The sequence below is a fragment of the Talpa europaea genome, assembly GCF_964194135.1.
Source record: "Talpa europaea genome assembly, chromosome: 10".
NCBI lineage: Eukaryota > Metazoa > Chordata > Mammalia > Eulipotyphla > Talpidae > Talpa > Talpa europaea.
In genome coordinates this window covers 24324868-24346314 of record NC_140077.1, presented here as the reverse complement: position 1 = coordinate 24346314, position 21447 = coordinate 24324868, and the positions used below count along the sequence as shown (strand labels likewise).

Genomic DNA, 21447 nt, shown 5'->3' with positions numbered 1-21447 from the left:
ATCTAACTAGGATCTCATCCAGGGTTGGGAATAAAGGGAGTATTATCTCATGCTAAGTACATTTCAGACTCCTGAAGATACATCCCAGTTGTTTTTCACATGTTTAGATAAACAGCAATCAGACAGACAGACACACACACACACACACACACACACACACAGAGCGCTCACAACCCCGCACCCCCATCATTAGTAAGCAGGTGACAGTCCCGGATCCAGAAACCCCTTTTCTTCCATATTTGCAGACACGCACACCAGCTGCCCCTATTGGCCTGAGTCCTTGTCTAACTCTCTGGAGTGAGCAACTCCGAGTCCTTGCTCTGGCTGCACTGCCCTTCCATTTCCAGTTCACAGAAGTCCCTCAGAAATCTGATCCTCTTCCCTGGGGCTGTTAATCTCTCTGGGTTCACAAAACACCTGGTGCTACTGCAGGGTAACTAAGCATCCTCTTGCTGTTTTGGGCTTGTGCCAAAGCCTTGAAACTGACCCCAGGCTAAAGAGCAGCAGGAAGTCCTGAAGATGTGAACAGGATAGAGCCCACAACCTCGGGCACACCTTGAACCCATTCACAAACATGGAGTCTGTCCTGCTCCCCTCCCCTTTCTGAGGCCACCAGAGATGGCATTCCTCCTGTCACCTCATACCCTGTGTTCTCAGACCCCAGTTTATCTTCCTGGTGACTCAGAACTTGGGTGTGGGTATAAGAAAATCCTTGTTTCAGGCTAGACTATTGATTGTCTTTTGAGCAAAACGTTGAACTTCTTTGGACTTAAGGTCTTAGTAAAGTAAGAGGACTGGGCATGCTTTACAGCACTTCTGTGGCTGGCATGCACACATTCCTTGGATTGAGAGTGAGAACCGGGCCACCTGGCTGGGGGGAGGCAGCAGTCCACTCACCGCCCACTGGATGCCGGGTGGAGGACAGCTGCTGAAAGTGGATGGAGGGCTGGCTTTTAGCAGTGTGGGGGGGGAGGGTTTGCTTCCCTGGAGGTGGAAGTTGGGCAGCTCTCAGGACACTGGGAAACTCCTTGACCTAAGTGATTCGGGTTCCTGTGTTTCACTTTAGAAACACATAGGACAATCTCTGACTCCACTGGGTTCTTCTCGAGTTTATTGGGAAAAAGATGCTAGTTAAATGTACAGCTAATTACAACCAATTAGTTCAACTGGATGCCACCTAGACTTGACCCCTTGCAGATGCCACCATACACTCATCAGTGGTGCTGCAATTTGAATCTGATCACAACACTGAGCCTCAGTATGCAGCCTCCTCCTTAGAGTGTGAATAGACTTGGTCTTCTGCTTCTTTTCTAAAACCATGCGAGGGATGCTGGAGAATGTGCACTCAAGAATGAGGAAGCCCAAAGCTTCCCAAGAGGAAGCCCTTGTGCTCAAAGGAGAGAGAACCAGGAGAAGCATTCATTTGCACAGTACAAATTAGAAGTTTTCTAAGTTCTGGATTTGTGTTACCTAGAGCGAAGAGAAGATTCTCCCATTTTTTCCACCTCTCTCTCTTAGGTGGGGTTGGGAGGGAGGAGAAAGTAAACTACTTTTGCTTCTTTTCCCTGTTATCTGCCAAGTCCCAACAACATACTCTGTGCCGGAGAGCCCACCCCCACGTGACCAGCCCATGTGACCTGTGTCGTGACGCAGTAAGGTGGTCACTTATGAAACAGATCAAACATCTGAATCAGGAATTTGAAGAGCTGGGATGTAAGCCCTGGCCTCTGCTCCCAGTCCCGTACATTCCACCACACCCTCCTGTTCCGGCCTGTGCTGGCCACAGGGAGACATCGGAGGCTGGAGAGATGCGCTGAGGAAAAGCCTCCTCATAACCCCCCCAGCACACTGCGGCAGCATGGGGTCTCTACTCATCGCTACCATGTCTCCCATCACATTTTCAGGGGTGGGCAATGCAAGACTGGGTCTTAGTTCCCTGCCTTAGATGTTGACAGAATACCTGCTGGTTATTTATTTTAAGAACTGCAGCCAAAGTGTCTTCCCTACCACCCCTGGACTGTTAAACACCGTCAATTTATTTAGAGATTTCCCTTCTGAGTGAGTCAAAGGAAAATGTTTCCCATTTTTAGTTGAGTATCTTAACATTTGCCATTTCCTTTTTGTTCTTGCAAGTCGCATCACATGCTTTCCCTTGCACTTCTGATTCCCAGGCTTAGTCTTGGTTCTTATCTTTCTGGGAACTTAAGTTTCCTTGTGGTAAGGGGACGTTCCCTCTGACGTAATCACAGCACAGCATTCTGCCATGAGCTGGGTTGCTCTCGCCCCATCTCCTTCCTCTGTGGCTCAAGTTTGTCCCTGTGTTTCTCAGACAGACACGCTGAGGACCCACAAGGTTCCTGCATACTTGTACCTCAAACTTTATGCCCTTAGATTTTACTGTTGGAAGTGATTTCCTTTGGGACCCTAACTGACATCCCAGGCCTCAGTTTTCTTCTCTCGTCATAAAAGTTGAATAGATCGGAGACTCTTAACCTGGGGCTCCACAGACTCCGAGGAAGCTCTGCGGGGGGTGGGGTTGGGGATTCAGGTGTGAGTCTCTTGAAACTTTATGAAGATTGTGTGTGTGCTACGCTCTTCCCCAAATGACTGGCCACGAGTCCTTAAATTTTCAAAATTTCCATGACCCAGAAAAAGCTGCAATTCACTGGAAAAGATCTTTGAAGAGTCTTTTAAATTCAGAAATTATATGAGGTTCTCTCACCAGCTGTAGGAACTCTTAAAAAACGAGGTTGTATGCCAGTCGGCACACAGTGCTGCTGACTTGGGGAAGCTCAGTAAGTATTTGGTGATGTTAGTGATGCAGATTTCCAAGGTGATTTCCCCTGTACTTTCTCGACTTGATCATTCTAAATTTTCTTTTTTTTTTTTTTTTTTTTATAGAGGCATGCTTTATTTATTTGTTTGCTGGTTTGTTTGTTTGTTTTGTTTATACATGCACTGGGTACAGTCAGAAGCGCGGGAGGGTGAGAGAATTCACCAGAGCCAGAGCGGGGAGCAGAGCAGGCAGAAGGACCCAAGTACACTGCTGAGGGGAGCAGCGGGCGGCAGGAGAGGTCTGCACGCCATGTGGGACCCTCCTCTGGTGGCCGGGGAGCAGCCGGGGATCGAACCGGCGCCGCAGAGGCCGCGCGCAGTTTCGCAACCCAGCGCTCAACCGCTGCGCCACCGGGGAGGCCCATTCTAAATTTTCTTGACCCAAATTATGCCTGACAAAATTCCAAGCACTTGGTTGATAATTCTAGACTCATTGGCCTTATACATACATACATACATAAATATATATATGTGCTTTTTCCAGTTATTTAATGTGTCCCTCAATAAAATAAACAAAAATCTTCATTTTTTTTAATTGTGAAGGTTTGCAGGTCTGTCATAATCTCTGTTCCCTGTACTTAAAATTCCTAAAATTCCTCTTACCACCCCCCACCTCTAGCCTGCACCCCAGCTGTCGTATGCATAAATAAATAAATCTTTCCCAAAAAATAAAGAAAAATTCTTTCTCCTTTCAGCTGAAATCCACACAAAATTTTTATCTTATCACAGAATACCAAAGCCAAAAAGAATTTTGGTCCTCTTGTCTAAATCTTTTGTTTTAAGGAGAGGAAAGCTGCCAGACAAGGGAAATGACTCATCCAAAGACACAGGCAGAGCTGGGGCTGGGACTCAGGTATGCAGACTTCCAGGAGAGCTCTCCTACCCGATCCTTATGCCCCCCAGGCACTTCTGCACCACATTCAGCCTCTCTGGCTGTTTTGAGAAAACGCATCTAAAAACATGAGCTTCCAAAGTGATAAGTCAGCTTGGAAGTCTACAAGGGGAAAGAAGTCGAACCACTTTGCACGTCTGCAGGGAGCTGGACAGGTGACTAAGGGGAAGGAGTCAAGCAGGGGCCTACACAGGAAGTCTCACAAGCAAGTTCCAAGGCCATGCGATTGTGAGGAAGAGGCTGGACAGTGAGAGGCCCCTCAAGCACTCTGCTCCCAGCTGCTGCTACAGATGCTCCCATTCCACCCTCCTGCGGACACCCTAAGTCTCACACAAACAGGGAACTCAGCATTGCCGCTGCCCCTCTTTCAAGTTCCCACCTCTGGGTCTTGGCTGCGAGGTTTGCCTCCTTGAATGCTGCTCTTTCGCTGTGCCCTGGTATAAAACTCTGGTTTTTAAGCTGCAGATCAGATGCCACACTCTGCCACTTTCCAGGTCACTACCTCCCCCTCCTATTGCTTATGTTTCTCTCTATCTTGAACTTCCAGAGTGAAATGTTTGTGGCTCTGAGCCTGTTTGCATTATAATTACTCGTGAACTTGTCTTATCCCCTCAATGGAGATCATACGCTCCTTTAGAGCGGGTCAGTTATTTTTTATTTTCTTTCACTCAACAAATATTTACTGAGTTTATTCCGTATGCCTCCCATACAAAACTGTCACAGCACCTAACCCCTGGGTACTAATTCTCTAACAGTGCAAGGCAACAAATAGGGTAGAGCTGAGAAGTGCCCCCACCAGTCAGGTGCAGGGGCTGTGGCAACACAGCACTTAACCTAGTCTTACTGGCAGAGGAGGAAGTCAGGAAAGGATCCAGGGAGAAGGGACAGCTAAGTGGAAGAGTGAAGGACAGATGGGGGTCATCCAGCCAAACCTGCAGGGCGGAACTGGAAGATGAGGCTGGCACCTGCTCAGTTACAAGAAGGGGGAGTGAAGGGGCTGGGAGGGAGTGTGTGGCAGGAGCTCTGTTCACATAGTCTCCTGCTCTCAACAGGGAGCAAGTCAGTGCCCACGGCCTGGGTGGCCATGAAGGGGGTGTGAGCTGGAAGAGCATTAGGAAGGGAGGGGACAGGAAGTGGTCCTCTGAGCCTGGAAGCCCACTAAGAAAGGAAGGCCAATTTTCAGCAAGCCTGGCTTTCCGTGACGTCAGCTCCTCCCCTCCTATCCTGTGTTAGGGAGGGAAGTAGCCCCTGGCCTCAGTGGGAGCTGGTACCGGGAGCACTTCCTGTGCACACCGGTTCTGGAACAGGCCACGGTTGCTGATGACTCACTGCTGACAATAATGAGGTCTCCAGGCACTGTGGGCTGAGCAGAATGTTTATGGAACTGTTCCTATCTCAGAGACATTTAATTCTTTTCAGTTAGCCACTCTGACCGCCTTTCCCCTCTAACTATTCTTTCCTTAACTGGACACACCCTCTTCCTCCTTGCAGGACACATTCCAGGAACACCTGCTTAAGGTGCCAGACCATGCCTTCCCCTGGTGTTCCTATTTTCCCTCAAACCCACACTTGGGGCTGGTTCAACAATCCATAGAACCTTCCTCCATCTCAGGTACCATACCTACCTGCACAACCTCATTTAATCCTTACAAGTGCCCCAGAAGGAGGGACTATTTCCACTCCTACTTGAGAAAATGGCACTTAAAAAAATGACTAAGGAGGTTAAGTACTTGCTAGCTCAAGGCAAAGTCCAATTATTTATCATTATCCCACACTGCCCTCCTCCGTAGCAACTGATCCTCCCTCCCAACCATTGGGCTGAGTTGGAGGTTTAGCCTCTGCTCTGGGGCCTCCTCTATGACTGCAGCCAGGGCACTGCTGTGTCCCCAGTCCATTGGGCACAGGCTTCCAAAGAGGAAATAACCCTTGTACCTGGCCCAGTTACTGGTGCCTATGGGCCTTGAATCAATATTTGTTGAGTGAATGAAACTTTGAAGGAACACTGAGATTGCAGTGTTCAAGCTCAGTCCACTAAAGGCATTACACAGAGCACACACTCAATAAATGGTTTGAAGACAGAAGAATTCCATCTGGAACTAAAGACATTCTGGAATGTTCTGTTCCAAAGCAGCTCTGGGCCACCCAAGATGGCAGCTCCATACCTTCCACTGACAGAATGCAGATAGTGCGCCACCCCTAGCTCCTGTGCTTATCACTTTATACATTATGACGTTGTGGGATCCTCTCAACCGTTCTCTGAGGCTGGAGTTATTATCTTTATTTTATAGGTGAGAAAGCCAGAAATCAGAGGGAGGGGGTGACTCCCAAGTCACTGGACAGTAAGAGGTGAGCGGGACTTCAAACCTGGTAACTTTGGGGAAGCTGCCCAAAGTCCCTTATTTGGGAGATATTCAACAGCAGAATTAAAATTAGAACCATGATCTAAATAGCCAAATTGATCTTCCCCACCAAATTTTTCAGACTTCAAAATACCCTCTGGCCACCTTGGTCCAAATCCTGAAATCTATGCAGCTGACCCAGAGCAAAGTTGGGGCAGTCGCCTGAGGACCCAGCATGCCCTTTGAGCCTCTGTATCTTGACAGGCCCCAGTGCTGGGACTGCAGGCTCCTCTCCAGAACCAAAATGCATTTGTTCATCGGTGAACAAAGTCTTCACCCTCTCACACAAACACGAGACAGGACAAAGAGCTGACGGAGCTGAGCACTGGCAGAGCACCATGGGTTATGGAAACAAAGTGTGTCTCACACAAAACCAAACCACGGAGAGCCAAACCACAGCCTGGTGTCCTCAGCCTGTTAGTCATAGCAAAGGAGGGTAATCTCTAGGCCATGCGCGGGGACTGAGGAAGGCCTTCCTTCTAACGGGCTCCTGCGCCGGGTTAGGCGGTTCTCAAAGTGGGAGTAACTTCTGAATTACCTTCAAGAGCAGCCTTTGCCTTCAACTGTCCCCAGCCCTGACATCTTAATCACTGACCCCGGTCACTCCTGGACAGCATTTTTGCTCCCAAAGCAAGCAAATAGGTCTCACCGGTGTCCACTTGGTCTCAGCAGATGCACCTTGGTGAGACAGCCGGCCCACCCTGCCAAGGCACACACAGTCATGCCACAGGCCTACCTGGCTCACACCACTCCGAGCGGCCTTCCTCTCAGCCTGCTCGCCACTTCTATGAGGCTCTGTCTGCTCAGCCTCCCTTCCCGGAAAAGGGCCACCCAGGGGCTTGCAGGACCGGCTCTCCTCGGGGGTGTGGAGTTCTGAGAGTCTCTGTTCGGTGCTCAGGCACCTGACCACGTCTGACGGTTTCAAGCAGCTCTTCTTAGAGATCTTGGGTCCACCTGGGCATCTCTCACCTGCCTCTCTCTCTGCTTTCCTCTCATACTGTCCACTCTCTTCTTGCCATGGCTGCCTCTTCCCCTGGCTGCTAAAAGCATTGCTAAGCTCTGAGATGACCCTGTCAGAGCTCCCGAATGGCGGCTGGGAAAAGCTATCCTGGTGGACACGGAAAGGTGGTCGTGGTGGCCCGTGGATCCCACTGTCCCCGTTGATGTGAAGGGAGGCCGGGGTGCTGGGTGTCAGGGGGTAGGCTCTGTCCGGGGGAGGTAGGGCCAGTGGGGAAACTGCAGAGTGAGGGATGGATCGATCCGACCAACTTGAATGGGGAAGGCTGAGGGACAGGGAGGGACTGGACCTTCCCAACAAGGCCTGGTTGTCAGTGTTATAGATAGAAGCCTCGGGCAGAGGAGGCAAGGGTGGGGTCAGGGCCAGAGAACGCCTGCTTGGGCCCCCTACAGTCAGTGAGATCCACTCAGAGGTGACAGCGTGCATCTCGGGGGACAGAGCCCGGTGGGGGTGAGGCAGAGATGAGGGGGCTGGCATGATGAGCTTGCTGTGACCAGGAAACTTCAAAAGAAAAGGAGAGAGGAAAACAAAAGAAAGAAGCAAAAGGTACAAGTGTCAGCGTAAAGAAGGAAGAAGGAAAATCACCATGAGGGGTATACAAAGAGGGATGGAGTGGAGCGGGCGGGCAGGACACGCTGGTGTCCAAGCGAGAAGTCACTTGGTTAGTTCTGAGAGAAGAGTGGGATGTGGGTGGGTGTGTGATGACGTGTGCAGGCGGGGGAGGGCGAGAAGCTAGTGGCATGGAGATGGGAGAGAGGGTTCCACCAGGGCAGACAGAGGTGGCGCCGACCTGGTTTGCAGAACTGACTTTCAAAGGGACACACCGGAAGCTTCCCACCCTGCGCCGCCCATCCTCCGTGGCAACCAAGCCTGGACCCAGAACCAGGAGGGAAAAAAGGTGGCCTGCCCTGGCCTGGCTCTTCTCGGGCTTTCATTCTCTCTCGGGGGCTCAGCCCAGAACCTTCCAGAGAGGACTGGAAGGGTGGTCATCCCACCTTATAGTTATGTAAAAAACCTCTCCCCTATCATTATAAAACAGAAAGCCCCACACCAATGTCACACCCGCTCCCAGGAAATGACAGGAGCTTGATTTCCCTGTGCAGGAAGTCCTAGGTCAGCCCGGCTAAGGCTTTCTGCCCAGAACCATCTCCTGGGGTCAGTGATGTGCAGGTGGAAGAGGAGGAAATGATTAGAGGATGAGAGAACAGAGGCACCATCCAACTATCTCAGGTCCCAGGTCCTGCTCTCACACATCTGGCCATCTCCCCTACAGCTCCAGTGGCAGTAAGACCAGTTTCTTTCATTGTTCCCTTTCTCCCCAACCCCTCCCTGCACCCTCTCTAGTGCCTCTCCTGAGTCCAACAGCAATTCTGAGCCTAACAATTTTTTTCTTGGCTTTGGGACAGTGGGAATGGATTTGGAATAATTTGTAATTTAGAACAAATTTGTTCATAATTGACATTCAGACAAGCAAACACCTCATTCAGCCCAGTGTATACAGCGTTGTAAGTTCCCTTTCCAACTTGGTTTCTCTTTTTCCTTGCAAAGAATACTCTGGATCTTTACCTTCTGCAGGCCAACCTCGACCAACAAGGTGACTAAGAGTGCCCCACTAGGCCATGGTAGGTGTGGGACGGTGAGGTACCCCAACCACCAGTTTCACCCAGGATGGGATGATCTCAGTGGAGGGTCTTAGACCAGCTGGTAAAGGTTCTTATCTCATTCCCCACTCATCTTATTCCCTGAGAAGTCACCTGTAATTCTTCCTTTTCCCCTGGGGTGGTATTTCCCCCACCAAGTGCTCGGAAAATGCCATTTTTATTCAAGGAAACAAACCCTGCTGTGGATACACTGTGTTGCTGCAGACGGTCCCCAGGCACAGGACTGAAGAACCGCCCCAGAGGGCCCGTGTGCCGTCAGCCGTGGGGTTCTCAGCCTGAGTGTGAAAACCAGCGACGAGAAGCTTAGGTACCTGTGGGCTTGCGGTGGCACTACGACTCGGCGAGGAGTAAGGCAGGTCGATGTATTCCACGGGGTTTTTCACCAGTGGCCGCTTGAGCACGTCCACATAGGTGATGGGGAAGATGCCTTGCCGGGATGTCCCTGGGATCCTCCCTTCGTACCAGTTCTCGTCCACCTGTCGAAGCAGCGTGATCCTCTCACCCTGAAAGACAAGCCAGGCGAGGGTGCTCGTCCCGCCATGCCTCAGCATATGTCAGGCTTTTACCTGTCCCCTGCAAGGTTCTACATTATTTATCACACTCTTCGCTCAGAGAAACCTGGCCTGTTAGACCAGGATGGAATTAGTATCACTGGGATGTAGAGCTATCTGGATGCAGAGAAGTTAAGCTTGGTCTTTATTTCTGGGAAGGAGAAGTTCGGGTTCATTACTCTGTGCTCCCAAGCTAGCCGCAAATGTAATGTTTTGATTCATTTAATGTACAATAAACAAACGTTCAACTTTCTTCTCTAAGGCAAAAGGTTTTGGGGTTATCCTTTTTCTTCCTTTTTAAATCCCCACCCCCGCATATCATTATGGAAAAATCAAAACACAAACAAAACACAGAAAATAATTACTACCCATAATATTATCACTTGGGGATAATTGCTGTCAACATATTTATTATGTGTACTTCCCAGACTTAATTCTCTGAATTTGACTTTGAATTACATGTATTTTTCTTATGAAGACTGAGTATGTGTTGTTATTCGCTTTTTCACACTTAATAACATAGTGAGCCTCCATTATTAAGAAATAGAATTCTACAAGTTTGATGGTGTTGCACAGCTTAATGGAAATTCTACATATAATGATTTAATTACTAAACTCCTGATGTTGGGCAATTAGCTTGCTTCCAGCGCTTCATGCCCACTTCCCTCAATCCTATATAAAATTCAGCAAGCCAGAGAATTCTGACATGTAAAGAGAGTGAACTCCTGGGGGAGAACTATGTCTGCATAACTTAATTGTTCAAAATATGCATGCTGAGCCCCTGACAGCAGTGATGATGACATCTCTGGCATCCCCTGTCAGCTGAGCACCAACCAGATGCTATGTGCATGCTGGGGCTTGACACTTGTGTGATTTAATCCTCTGCCAACAGCTCCAGGAGAGGGTCACTTATCATATATGATATATATGTATGCCACATATACCAGGTTTCAGGAAATGAGGGCTCAGAAAAATTATTTGACTTCCAAAAGCTGCACAGTTGATAATCTGTCACTTTTGTCTTCAAAGCCTTTTAAACTTCTGGTGTCCAAGGACTAGCTCTCCCCCACTACACTGACACGGTACCTATCACGTCATTAGGTGCTGAAGAAGATGCTGGTTGAACACCATTTATAAAAAAAATGTAAGATTCCAGAAATACTGCCTTACACCTGTGAGAAGAAGGTCTTTAAACCCTGACACTATCTAGGGTGCCAATTGCCCCAATGCCATCCTTGGCTGTGCCCATGGACACCACCACCAGCCTGGCACACTGTGGAGACCCCATACACCCACGATAACCACCACCTACCAGGGCCCCCAGCAGAGGGAGACAGGGCAGCTCACCTTTCGGAAGGACATTTCTACTTGCGTGTCACCGTTAAAGTTAAACTTGGCAATAGCTTCTCCATATTCTAAAACCTGCACGGGTGGCAGCTTTTTGGGCTGAGCCTTCTCAGCAGGAGGGAGAAGCTGAAAAAGGAAGAGAGGCAGGAGAAAGGGAGAGAGAAGTGGGAAAAACAGAAAAGGAGAAAACAAAACACAGTGCTCAGTCAATGAAGGGCGCTCCGGGCACCCTGGACTCCTCCTCAGAATGAAAGGGGCTGCAGTACCTCGATGTAGGTACGTGGGAAGATTCCCACCCGGCCGTGGTGCTCTCCTTCGTACCAGTTTTGATCGATCTGCTTGTAAATGTAAACGATATCTCCCTTCTGCAGAGGAAGCTCCCTGTGGACAGAGGGTCACGGTACATTAGCAAATGTTTCACCATCAAAACACTCAAAAAAAATTTATTTTTTTTATTATTATTATTTTTTTTTTAGCGAAAGGACACTGAGTGAGGTCAAAGGGGGACAAATTACAGAAGTAGGGGGCTCCAGATTTGGAAGTGAGAATCCCACTCTTCAGGAAATGACATCACGTTGGCATTTTTCCAGTCTTTCGTGGGACAGATATCAATCTTTAAACTGAACAGTACTAGAAAGTGCTCAGTGGCCGTATTAGTCTGTTGTGGTTTCCTCCAGGGACTTGTGAGTGCCACCTCATGTTCCAAATACTTACACAACATATAGCAGTGCACCCAGTGGTCTTAATTGATGCATGAAATAATGAAAAATATTTCACAAATACTTTTACTACTTTAATTACCCTTTTCTATGCCCTAGCAAGGCATGCCTTTAGCGCTTTAAATTGTACTCAAATTACTTTTGACATACTGATGTCCTTTTCTTGTTCAACTCATCCACCCATTTCACCTCCTGTCTATCATCACACAGCAGAAAGGCCCTGAAACGAGGCAGATCTGAGTTATACCACTTACTAGCTCTGGGCTAGCTACTTACCTCTCTGGTCTACTTTATCTGAAAATAGGAGTTAACTCAGAGATGTTGAATTCAGTTGACAGACTGCCAAGAAAACACCTAGCATGTTGCCTGTTACGTCATTAACAATTATATGACCTCACTCCCTTTTCAATACGGAAAGGGGATGTTGGATTGAAAACTGGATTTTCCTTCAAATAGTCATCCTTTTTATTCAACTTTTCCACATTCATCTCTTTTATATCAGTAATGATGTTAATGTTTAACAATCAGGACCTTCTTTTGAGAAATAGTGAGATAGAAAAATAAATGATAAGCAAAATAAAATGTTTTAAGGAGGAAAAAAAATGTAACTTGAGATTTTCTTGAATTAAAAAAAAAACAAACAAACACAAAAATCTGACCTGACCTTTTCCAGTGGTGTCACACCAACAGCACAGAAAGCCAAGTCTCTGGTGGAAATGTGGAGGGCGTGTGCCTGCTTGGCAGTGTGCCAGAAGCCCCATGGTACGTGAGGGATGCTGGTTGCACAATGGGCACATCTGGAAAACTTTACACAAAGTCAGCACTGTGCTGAGTGAAATAAAAGGCAGCCTTGTCGGTCTGGCATTGGTAGATAGGATTCTAATCCTAACAAGGCCCACAAAGGGGATCTGGGGCATTTGTTTCTATAGAAGGAATGTTTTTGGCCAAATTTTTGCCACAACCCTCCTTGGGGTTGTTCTGAAACTCCCCACTCATTCTACCCCAACCACAGACACATGGATGAACAAGACCCTCAGCATATCCATCCTTGCTGGAGATCTGCAGACTCCAATCTGTATATCCCATGTGGCTTGCAGATACAGAGATAGGGAGATATCAGAAAGAGATGGGGAGACAGAGAGATAGGGAGGACGAGCTCAGTTCACAGAGAATGAGAGGTCTGTAGTTGTGACCACAGGAGATGTACCCTGGGGTGCCTGGGGCTGTATTTTTCCCTGCACTATGGATCATACCCACACCCCAAAGGGCCACATGACAAGGTCTGGTGGTAAAAAGTTTTGAGAAATGATAACATGATCTACTCTAGATCTTTTCTGGAGTGTCACCACTTATGTTAGCAGAGTGGAGGTTTGAAGAAGTCTTGTGGGAAAGAAACTTGTTTAACTGTTGAATCGTGCTTTCAAAGAACATTTTTTTGAGAAACATATCATGGGGGGAAAAATTGAACTCAGTGACTGAAAATGTTTTAAGGATTCAGGTTCTGCCATTTAATAAGATATCTTGTTAATTTTTTTTGAAGGCAGCAAGGTATGATGAAAACACTGATTCAGGAGAAAAGGACTCTCCTGAATCGATGTAGAGGAATAGCGACAAGTTCTGTCCTAATCAGCTTTCTTGTCTGTTCTACGTGTCAGGGCCACGAGAAAGAACAAAAGTTATGATTCTTCTATGAAATATGGGTGAATGTAGTATCACAATACTATCAGTGAATGTTGCATGAACCTTTCTCAATTTAGACCAAAAAAAAGAGGAAAAGGCAACTGTTTGATTAAAGTAAAAATGAACTTCTGTAATTAAGAAGGGTGGAGTGCTGACTTTTGTGACATTGTGATACCAGTATCACCTTAGCGGTGGCATTTTATGCCCATCTCACAGACAATAGAATTTGAGGTGGGAGAGGTTGGTGACTTGCCTGTGGTCACAGAGACAATATGGGGCTTACTCAGGATTCAAACCAGGATTTCTGACTCTAGCGCCCTAATCTTCCCAGCACATTGTGCCATCACCTCTTATTATGAGCTAAAGGACTGGAATAAATTTACCAGGGTTGTTCTTAGGTTCTGGAAATCCTGGTCTGATCACTCCTTGTGTTAGGGGATCAGAATCACAGCTGAGCCATCTCTACACCGCACTTTCCAGCACCCAAGGGTGGGGACCTCTCCCTGTCATCATCATATGTAAGGCCTCCCACCAGCAGGGTAACAGGGAGGCTGCTGGCCACTGCTGCCAACCAAAACTCACAGTCCATTTATTTCATAATTAGGTATAAAGTGACACTTCCTTTTAGCACCCAATCTTGGGTAGCATTTCCCCAAATTTCATTCCATGGAAAACATAAAGGTTTCCTGGTCATCTGGATTCAGATAACACTGGCTTAAATAAGTTAATCAGGTTTCTTCATTGTAAGCCTTCCAGAGCTATCAGTATACCCATGGCAAATTACCTTTTCAAGGAGGGCGGGGGGTATAGACAGAGAAAGCAGTGATTCCCAGACTTGTTTGTATAATGGGGCACTCTTTTTGAGAAATATTTAACAGAACTGGCACTGTGAGGAACACATTTAGAGAAATGTTGGTCTCCTGTGGGTGGGTTCTTACAAGGCTTTCAATCTCTTGGGATATTGTAACAAAACTGGTGAAGTTATCTTCCTAGAGGCTGTTTTTGGCTCCTTCCATGGAATGGTGGAATATGACCATATTAGCCACCACTTAATCAAGCAAATTGAGTTCCTATACAAGAAGCAGCACAGTGGAAAGAGCCCCTTCTCTGGCCCAAGAAGGCCTGGGTTGAATCCCCAGCCTCATTGATCAGTTTGGGCCAATTTTTTAGCCTTGTAGACCCTGAGTTTCCCCCATTTGTACAAAGGTTATTAACAACAGTACCATCCTCATAGGGCTACACGTGATATATATGCTGTGTAGCACTGTAAGGTACTTAGAACAGAGTAAATGCTTTTTTTTACAAAAAAATTGTTATTTCTCCAACTCTTCTCTTCAAGCTGACTTCTGTGTTTCAAAGAGGCAGTTACAATGACAAAGGTGATTGGCGGTACTTACTTTAGTGTCTGAGCTTTAAAGTCAAATTTGGCTCTGGCAGGTCTCATCTAAACACAAGAAGCAACGGTAAATTAAACTCAAGATTCACGTACAATGAAAAGGACACAGTTTCACACATTTCCAGAGAGCAAAGCAGAAAAATTCACTCTAACCAGTTCGTTCTGCTGTAGAAATCTGGGCAAAATTCCACTGTCTGTCCTTAGCATAACACTGGACGGATGTTTGGTCAACTATGTCATGCATGAGACTCCCTAAGGAGGGCTAGAAGAGATGGTTAGAAAAGTTCCACAGTTAGTTCCCCAAAGCTGACCATGGTTATTAAGGAAAACCAGAGTTGACCAGGAGTCCCAAGACATTCCTTTTTTGCTGTCTCACTCTCCAGGGAACACCTTCTATATTCCTGACTGAAATTATGAGGAAACCCTAATTCACCTCTCACATCATCTTCAACTCATGTATTTCTCACGGTTTGTGAGATCATGAAAAAGCCTGAGCCCGCTTTTTCTCCAATGGCTTCCATTCCTGTTGGGTAGCCCCCGCCCATCAGACCCCAAGACCTGGAAAAAACCATCCTCAGCTGGGGTTCCCACTTCTTCATCAGTCTGCTTTTAAGACAAGACGTCTTTACACAACCCTGCTCAGGTCTGAGCTATGGTGTCTACAAGCACAAAGCTTCCTTTGTGAGACTTCTTGTTCTCTTCACTTTAATCTACTGTCACTCAGGAGCACAAACAACATTCCTCAAATACTTCCGTCACATCACTTCCTTGCTTTGAAGTTGGCTGAGGCTCTCAACTGTCCCTCAGATCAAATCTCAATTCCTGACATGGGTTAAGGCCTTTCGGTAATTTCTCCCCACTCCTACCTTACTAACTATTTTTAATCTCATGTTACACTTTTCCTGTTCCAGTCAGGCAACTCTATTTGCTATACTTTATCTAAGCCGCCCTCTTTGGAATTTCTTCACCTCTAACTCCAGCAATTAAGTTCACCTTTCCTTAACATATTTATTTGCATACCTTTCCTCTCCACCATGGAAGTAGTTATTTTAACTACTTTGTTGTTGTTGATTTTTAAAGGAAGGGCAGAAATTATGTAAGCAAGCTGTTAATGGTGGCCAGTATATAATTCAGCCCCGCCAGCCACAATCAGCGCCAATTTCTTTAACTGCTGTGACTTCCTGGTCTAGAGAGACAATGTGATGAAAATTAAATCACACACTTGCCATTCAATATTTGAGGGTATGAACAAAGTGGAGGGAGAAAATAGGAGACTCTAGGCAAGAAAAAAAGGTATTTAAAAGCTTCATCGAGGTTAGTTTTAAATCTTAATCCCTCAGGGATATGCCCATATCTCCAGGCTCCTCAAGCTGGGGTCTTCTAGGGTCCTTCTGCAGGGCCATGAATTTTTTATTTTTGCATTTTTATGTTGTTGCTTCCATCTATCTGCCTGTCTATACATCCATCCATCCACATGCATATGAGAGGCCCACTAAATGCCTCAATGCCATACAATGTCAATGCTGCATTTAAGTCTGTTTGTGACCAAAGAGCTTATTTTAATAGTTGTAGGCAAATTAAGAAGAGCACAGATATGGGGTAATGATAAATGATGAGTTCACAAGAGAAGGTCAAATGACCAAAATTTTAAGGACAAATGTTTCAGTGACTCCAATAAAAAAGTGGTAGTTACCCCATGACAGCCAGCTGGCAAGCTTTATGCCCAAACAGCACCATATTCACCCTTGGTGCGGTAACTGAGTTCAAGTAAGACAATATCACTTATCAATCACTATAACTGTATTTATAAATTGCAGTTTAACTTATCAACTGGTTTAGGTCAATATTGAAGAGAATCTTCACACAATTCAAGGCTTAGAAACACTGACTCCACTGATTTACCCACTAGTTGAGCCATCACCACCTATACAAAGCATCTTCTCCCTCTTGATAGTTCTTTGTCTCCTGGAGTTCAAGTCTAGCTTTCTCTTCACTGGCTCCCCAGGATCCGTGGTACTAACCATAGGACAGAGTCCCCGCTGTTTCTAGACTACCAGGTCCTGAGGGTGTTGTCTGGTTCTGTTTCCACCTCCCCACAGGGTCTCACACAGAATTTGTGGTCACTAAATTCTACTGAATGGGGCTTGAGTGTGTCTACACAACCTGGTACACCTAGGACTTGTTGGTCTCTGTTTTCTCCCCTGTCAGTTAACATCTAGGGCAGCGAATCTTAAAGTGGTGCCTAAACTGGAATCATGGAACCTGGGGACTGCTCTGAAATGCAAATCCACAGGCTACCTCAGAATCTGAAATTCTGCACAAAACCCAGGTCCCTGGGAGATGGTGACCATCGCGCCAGCTTTAGAGTCACTGCTCTAGGAGGTGGGGCAGGCGGAGCTCATCTGCCTCTGCCCGTGTTTATCTTGTCCGAGCTGCATTTTTGTTTAATGTTTATCTGTACAGGTGAGTGGATAGCCTTTGAGAGCCTTTCAGCTTCCTATCCCCATCTCCGCCATTACTCTAAAGTAGGCAGGCCTGAGAATGAAGATAATCCAGGCCTTCACCATAGGGCAGGTATGAGGAAGAGCTGGGATGCGGAGGGCTGAGAGGCTGTCTTTCCTAGACAACTGGGCAACACTTGCTAACTTCTGCCTCTCCCTCATTACATTTTTTTGTTATGTTCTTTTGATGAATATCTAACAGTGCCTCTGTCACTCAAAAGACAGAAACACAAATATGAATCTACTATGATCCTCAAATATTATATATAAGACACTCAGGTGTCACACTCCTAGCCCCAGACTCTCCCAGACACTCCAAGTCCCAGACACTCACAGTTTCCCCAAAAGGCGTTAATCTTCAGCAGGGCTACTTAAGGGTCACGTGGCAAAATAAACACTGATGCAAGATTTAGCACGGGGCCAGCACAAGAATTTCAACATGCTGACCTTAGTGCAGGAAGCCAAGGCCTGGATAAATCACTTCAAAGGTTTGTGCTTCTTCGTTCCTTTTAGAATATTAAGGTTTCGTAATCTCAGCTGAGAAATGTCAAAATTAAATGGCAAATGAAATGTTTCCCAGAGAGTTCTACCCTCCATGGTCTTATGCTAGCTGTAAAACTGTTTCACAATTCTTTAGTGAAGTTTCTGTACCAGTGAGCATTTCACTCAACTCCTTGCACAATCTCCACTGGCAGTATTGCTCTCTGATATCTCAAAATGAGTGTCCTAAATCTCAGTGCCTGTGTAAATGGTTTAAATAAAGCATCGCTAGCTAACTTTTACAATAGTTCACTAAACCATCTCTTTAAAGAGGAATCTTAGAATTGCCCATGCCATAGCTACAGTGCACACGGACTAAGGTATGAGGTTTTTAAGCAGAATGCACAGGCAACATGGTGTCATGATAAAATGCAGAACGTAGGGCACTGGATTCATGAAGGCAGCCGATGCGCCGAGCATGCATAGGGGTATGCGCCAGCAGGCCCCGGTCCCACAGCCAGGCATGCTTGAGCTTACAGAGCACAGGGCACAATGGAATCATGTCCACCAACCAGCCACAGAGGAGCCAAAGCAAGCCTAAGGGAAGCCAGAGTGACAGATGCTGCTTGGAAGACTAATTTGGCCTACAGAGGGCAATGCTGAGGGAAGCAAATATTGCTTTGGGTCAAGCAGCAGATTGAGGCGACCAAAACAGACCTCTGACCCAGATTTCCTTTTGGCTGTATCGTCTATATTGAGGAGGTCCCCAAAGCGCTCATTAGTGATAAACTGATGGTGTGTCGGAATGACGCCCGTGTGGCGTCGAGCTGCAATATCGGCCTCTTCTTGCTCGCGCTTAAGCCGTCTCTGGTCCGCTAAAAGTTTCTGCCATGAAATTGCATAAAATGGGCAGTGAATCATCTGGTACAGGGTATTGCAAAAATGCCAACAAAAATCACTAAGGAAAAAGGTGCTGGGTCAACAGGGAGGAAATGTCAAGGGTCATATGTGGAAGGGGCTTTATGGCCACAAGTACAGTTTCCGCTGTCACCACCCTCCCGAGCCTGTGTGGGAGGAGAAAACGGGGAAGCTGGGACATGGGGAGGGAGGCGTTCCACACAGTTCCACTAGCTGCAGGTTGTCCCCTGGCTCAGTCAAAAGCCTCCTGCCTCCTGACACATGGCAGCAAAGACCAGGAGGCCCAGGGGCATCAGAACATACACATGCATGCTGGGAGCGGGGAGAGGCCTAGGTGCTAGTTTTACCTCACTCGCTTGGGCAGTGAGGAGTCCCCACAGTGTATTCCCATGCTGGGCCCACAGGTGGCTGAGGCCTCCTGCCCAAATCAGGTCTGTAAACCCTCGATGAGCCTTGACTTTGTGGGGTTTACGGTAACTGGGTCATATTTGTGTTTTTATGTCTGTTACGCTAATGTGCTCAGGAGGGCAGAGAAGCTGATCTCAGAAAACAAGGCACCGTTCCCTCTGAGGCAGCCAGCTCTTCCTCTGGCCTTAAGGATTTTCAGGAGGGTGCATCAAAAGTCATTTATGTGATTAACAGAGAACATCAGTTCCTTTTTTACTCATCAATATGTATTCATTAGGTGAAATGAAGCTGGGTTTAACGGAATGATGTATAATATAAATATGAAAAATAAACTCTGAACAGTGATACCAGGTTCAGAAGAGTTAGTCTCTCCTTAATTAAGTAAACAGTTATTTTAAAATAGTTATTCCCTGAAAGACCTTTAATAACAAGTAAATAATGTTATATTTTACCAACTAGCCTCACTGTCTTTTAAAATGACCCTTGGAATCGAGTTTTAACAAGTTTTCCTACCCCATACCAACCGCACATTTCTGGGATTAGCATTCTTTGTAGGAAAGCATTAATTAGAAGAGGTAATTCTTAGCATTCTCAATAAAGCATTAGTCTTCTTCCAGCAGGCAATTAAATGCCTCAAGGGACAGCTAGCCCAAGGTGCTCATGATTGTTCCATTTTTCCCCCCAGAGTCTACAAATAATAAAGTAACAACTCACCAGACAGTTGTGGGATTTCCAGTGCTCAGGTAAGTTGTTGTGAAGTTAAAATGAGGAGACATAAGAAAGTGCTTTGCAAAACACAGTGTCACATAAAGGGCACTGGATCAGGAGTCTGGAGCCCAGGTTGCCAGCTCTGCCGCTGGTATAAGTTATCTTGTTAGGTGGCCTGGGCAAGCCACTACCCTGTTGCAATCACTTCCTGGATAAGATCAAGGGGATTGGCTAGATGACCACTCAGCTGCCCTCCCAGGACTGACCGACATGGTCTCATTTTCTGACATGTCATTATCATCAATGGTAATAATAAAACATTTGCAGAGAAAAATGCCAGAACTGTCACCCCATTAGCTGGGAAGTGTGTGTTGTTCCGTTACAATGGGAAAGACTGACGCTCTGTCTGTGCTCTGATGAAGGATAAATACTATCAGTGGAAGTGGTTCAGCCTAGTGCTTGAATCAGACCTCAAGAAATCCATCCTTCACCACTGCAGCCACAAACCATGGAAAAGACACACATTTTTTAAGGATCAGTGAGTCAGTGTGATTCAGGAAACAATCTACTTATTTTCTGAATGCACCATAAATCTATCAATTGCTGGACCATGGAAGTAAAACAGGCCACCCATGTAGTAGGCGAGGAGTCTATCCCAAAACCTTCCTCACTGGGTACTAACCAGTTTAAACCCCTAAGTATCATGTCACCTCCTACCACAGGAACCCTTACATAGCTGGGAATCTTGTATCTGTCTCTGTGACAATGATGAAGTGAATCTGTTCTGTGGCTTGATGGACACTCACTGTGAGTTTTTCAATTTGCTATTAAATAAAACTCTGTAAATTCTGCTTTCTCTGGTTTCTTTCCAGATAGGTGCAAGTGTCTTACTGAAGACTGTGTGCAGGTACCTGGAGAGGGGGCGAGCCCTGGTCTTTTTTTTGTAGTGTCACTATCTGGCCAGGATGCTTATTACCATCCAGCTGTCCTCAAAGTCAGCCTAACTCAAATCCTTAAGGTAAATACATGTGGACTCTGGAGCACTCAACAGAGTAACATAAGGCTTCAGATTTTACAGGGAAAAGGACAGAGGTGTGTACCCATGAATCCTCCCTGCCCCACCATCAGCTTCAAAGATATTCTTCTACCTCGTAATTCAGTATAGGAAAATGGATATTGCAGTCTGTTTAATCTAAGGGTACTTTCTCCTGGGAATGCATAGTCCAAAAACATGCCTCCCAAGAATGCTGTGTCACAACAGAAGCTTGTGCTTTTGCCCATTGAGAAGACAGCAGAAGTACCTCTTCCTAAGTCCCCATGAGCCTGAGCTTCTTCCCATTAGTAACATCACTGCAGTACACACTGGGGAGAGACGGTGCAAGTCCTGAAGTTCTTGGCGGTGGTTAACCCAAACTTTACTGGAATTTTTCTTTTCCTCAAGTTGTTTTATAAAATGTATCATGGTCATTATTATTTTATATTCTCCTCTTTCTCTAACTGCAACCTTCCTAATTTGAATGGTACTTTGTGCCAGCAGAGGGGTGGACAGTACTGGAGAGACATGAGGTGTATTTCCCTAGAGAATATCAACCTCCCTCTCCCCCCCAGGCGGAGGAAGGAGGAGAGTGAAGCAAACTGCAGGCTCCCACTTCTGAGGCACTAAATTCAGGGACGGGCAACCTCTTTCCAAAACTCCCCTGCAATGGTACCAGGTGCATTTGGCATTGAGAGTGCAGTGCCTGTGGGGAAATCAGTCCTACTTTTTGGAAAAGTGGACTGAAAGAGGAGAGACTGAGCCTAGATCATGTGGAAAGTCACTTGCGAAAACACCAATCTTTGCTTCTAATTGCATGGCCACGTCACCTCTCTGATCTGTCTAGAATGTCTACTTCCTTCATGTTTTTATTGGCACAAGAGTTAAGAGCTTTTAAAGA

The 21447-nt window shown here is 46.4% G+C and overlaps 1 protein-coding gene across 1 annotated transcript in view; it reads right to left on the bottom strand.

Moving 5' to 3' along the window:
• SORBS1 (sorbin and SH3 domain containing 1) overlaps positions 1-21447 on the bottom strand; it is a gene marked incomplete at both ends in the record, with an annotated part of 115844 nt that overhangs the window by 9952 nt on the left and 84445 nt on the right. The window contains 6 exons of the mRNA XM_084245423.1: positions 6863-7645; positions 9117-9308; positions 10704-10829; positions 10970-11084; positions 14500-14546; positions 18197-18364. Of these exons, the coding sequence (XP_084101549.1) occupies positions 6863-7645; positions 9117-9308; positions 10704-10829; positions 10970-11084; positions 14500-14546; positions 18197-18364 (1431 nt within the window). The remainder of the gene's footprint in view (positions 1-6862; positions 7646-9116; positions 9309-10703; positions 10830-10969; positions 11085-14499; positions 14547-18196; positions 18365-21447) is intronic.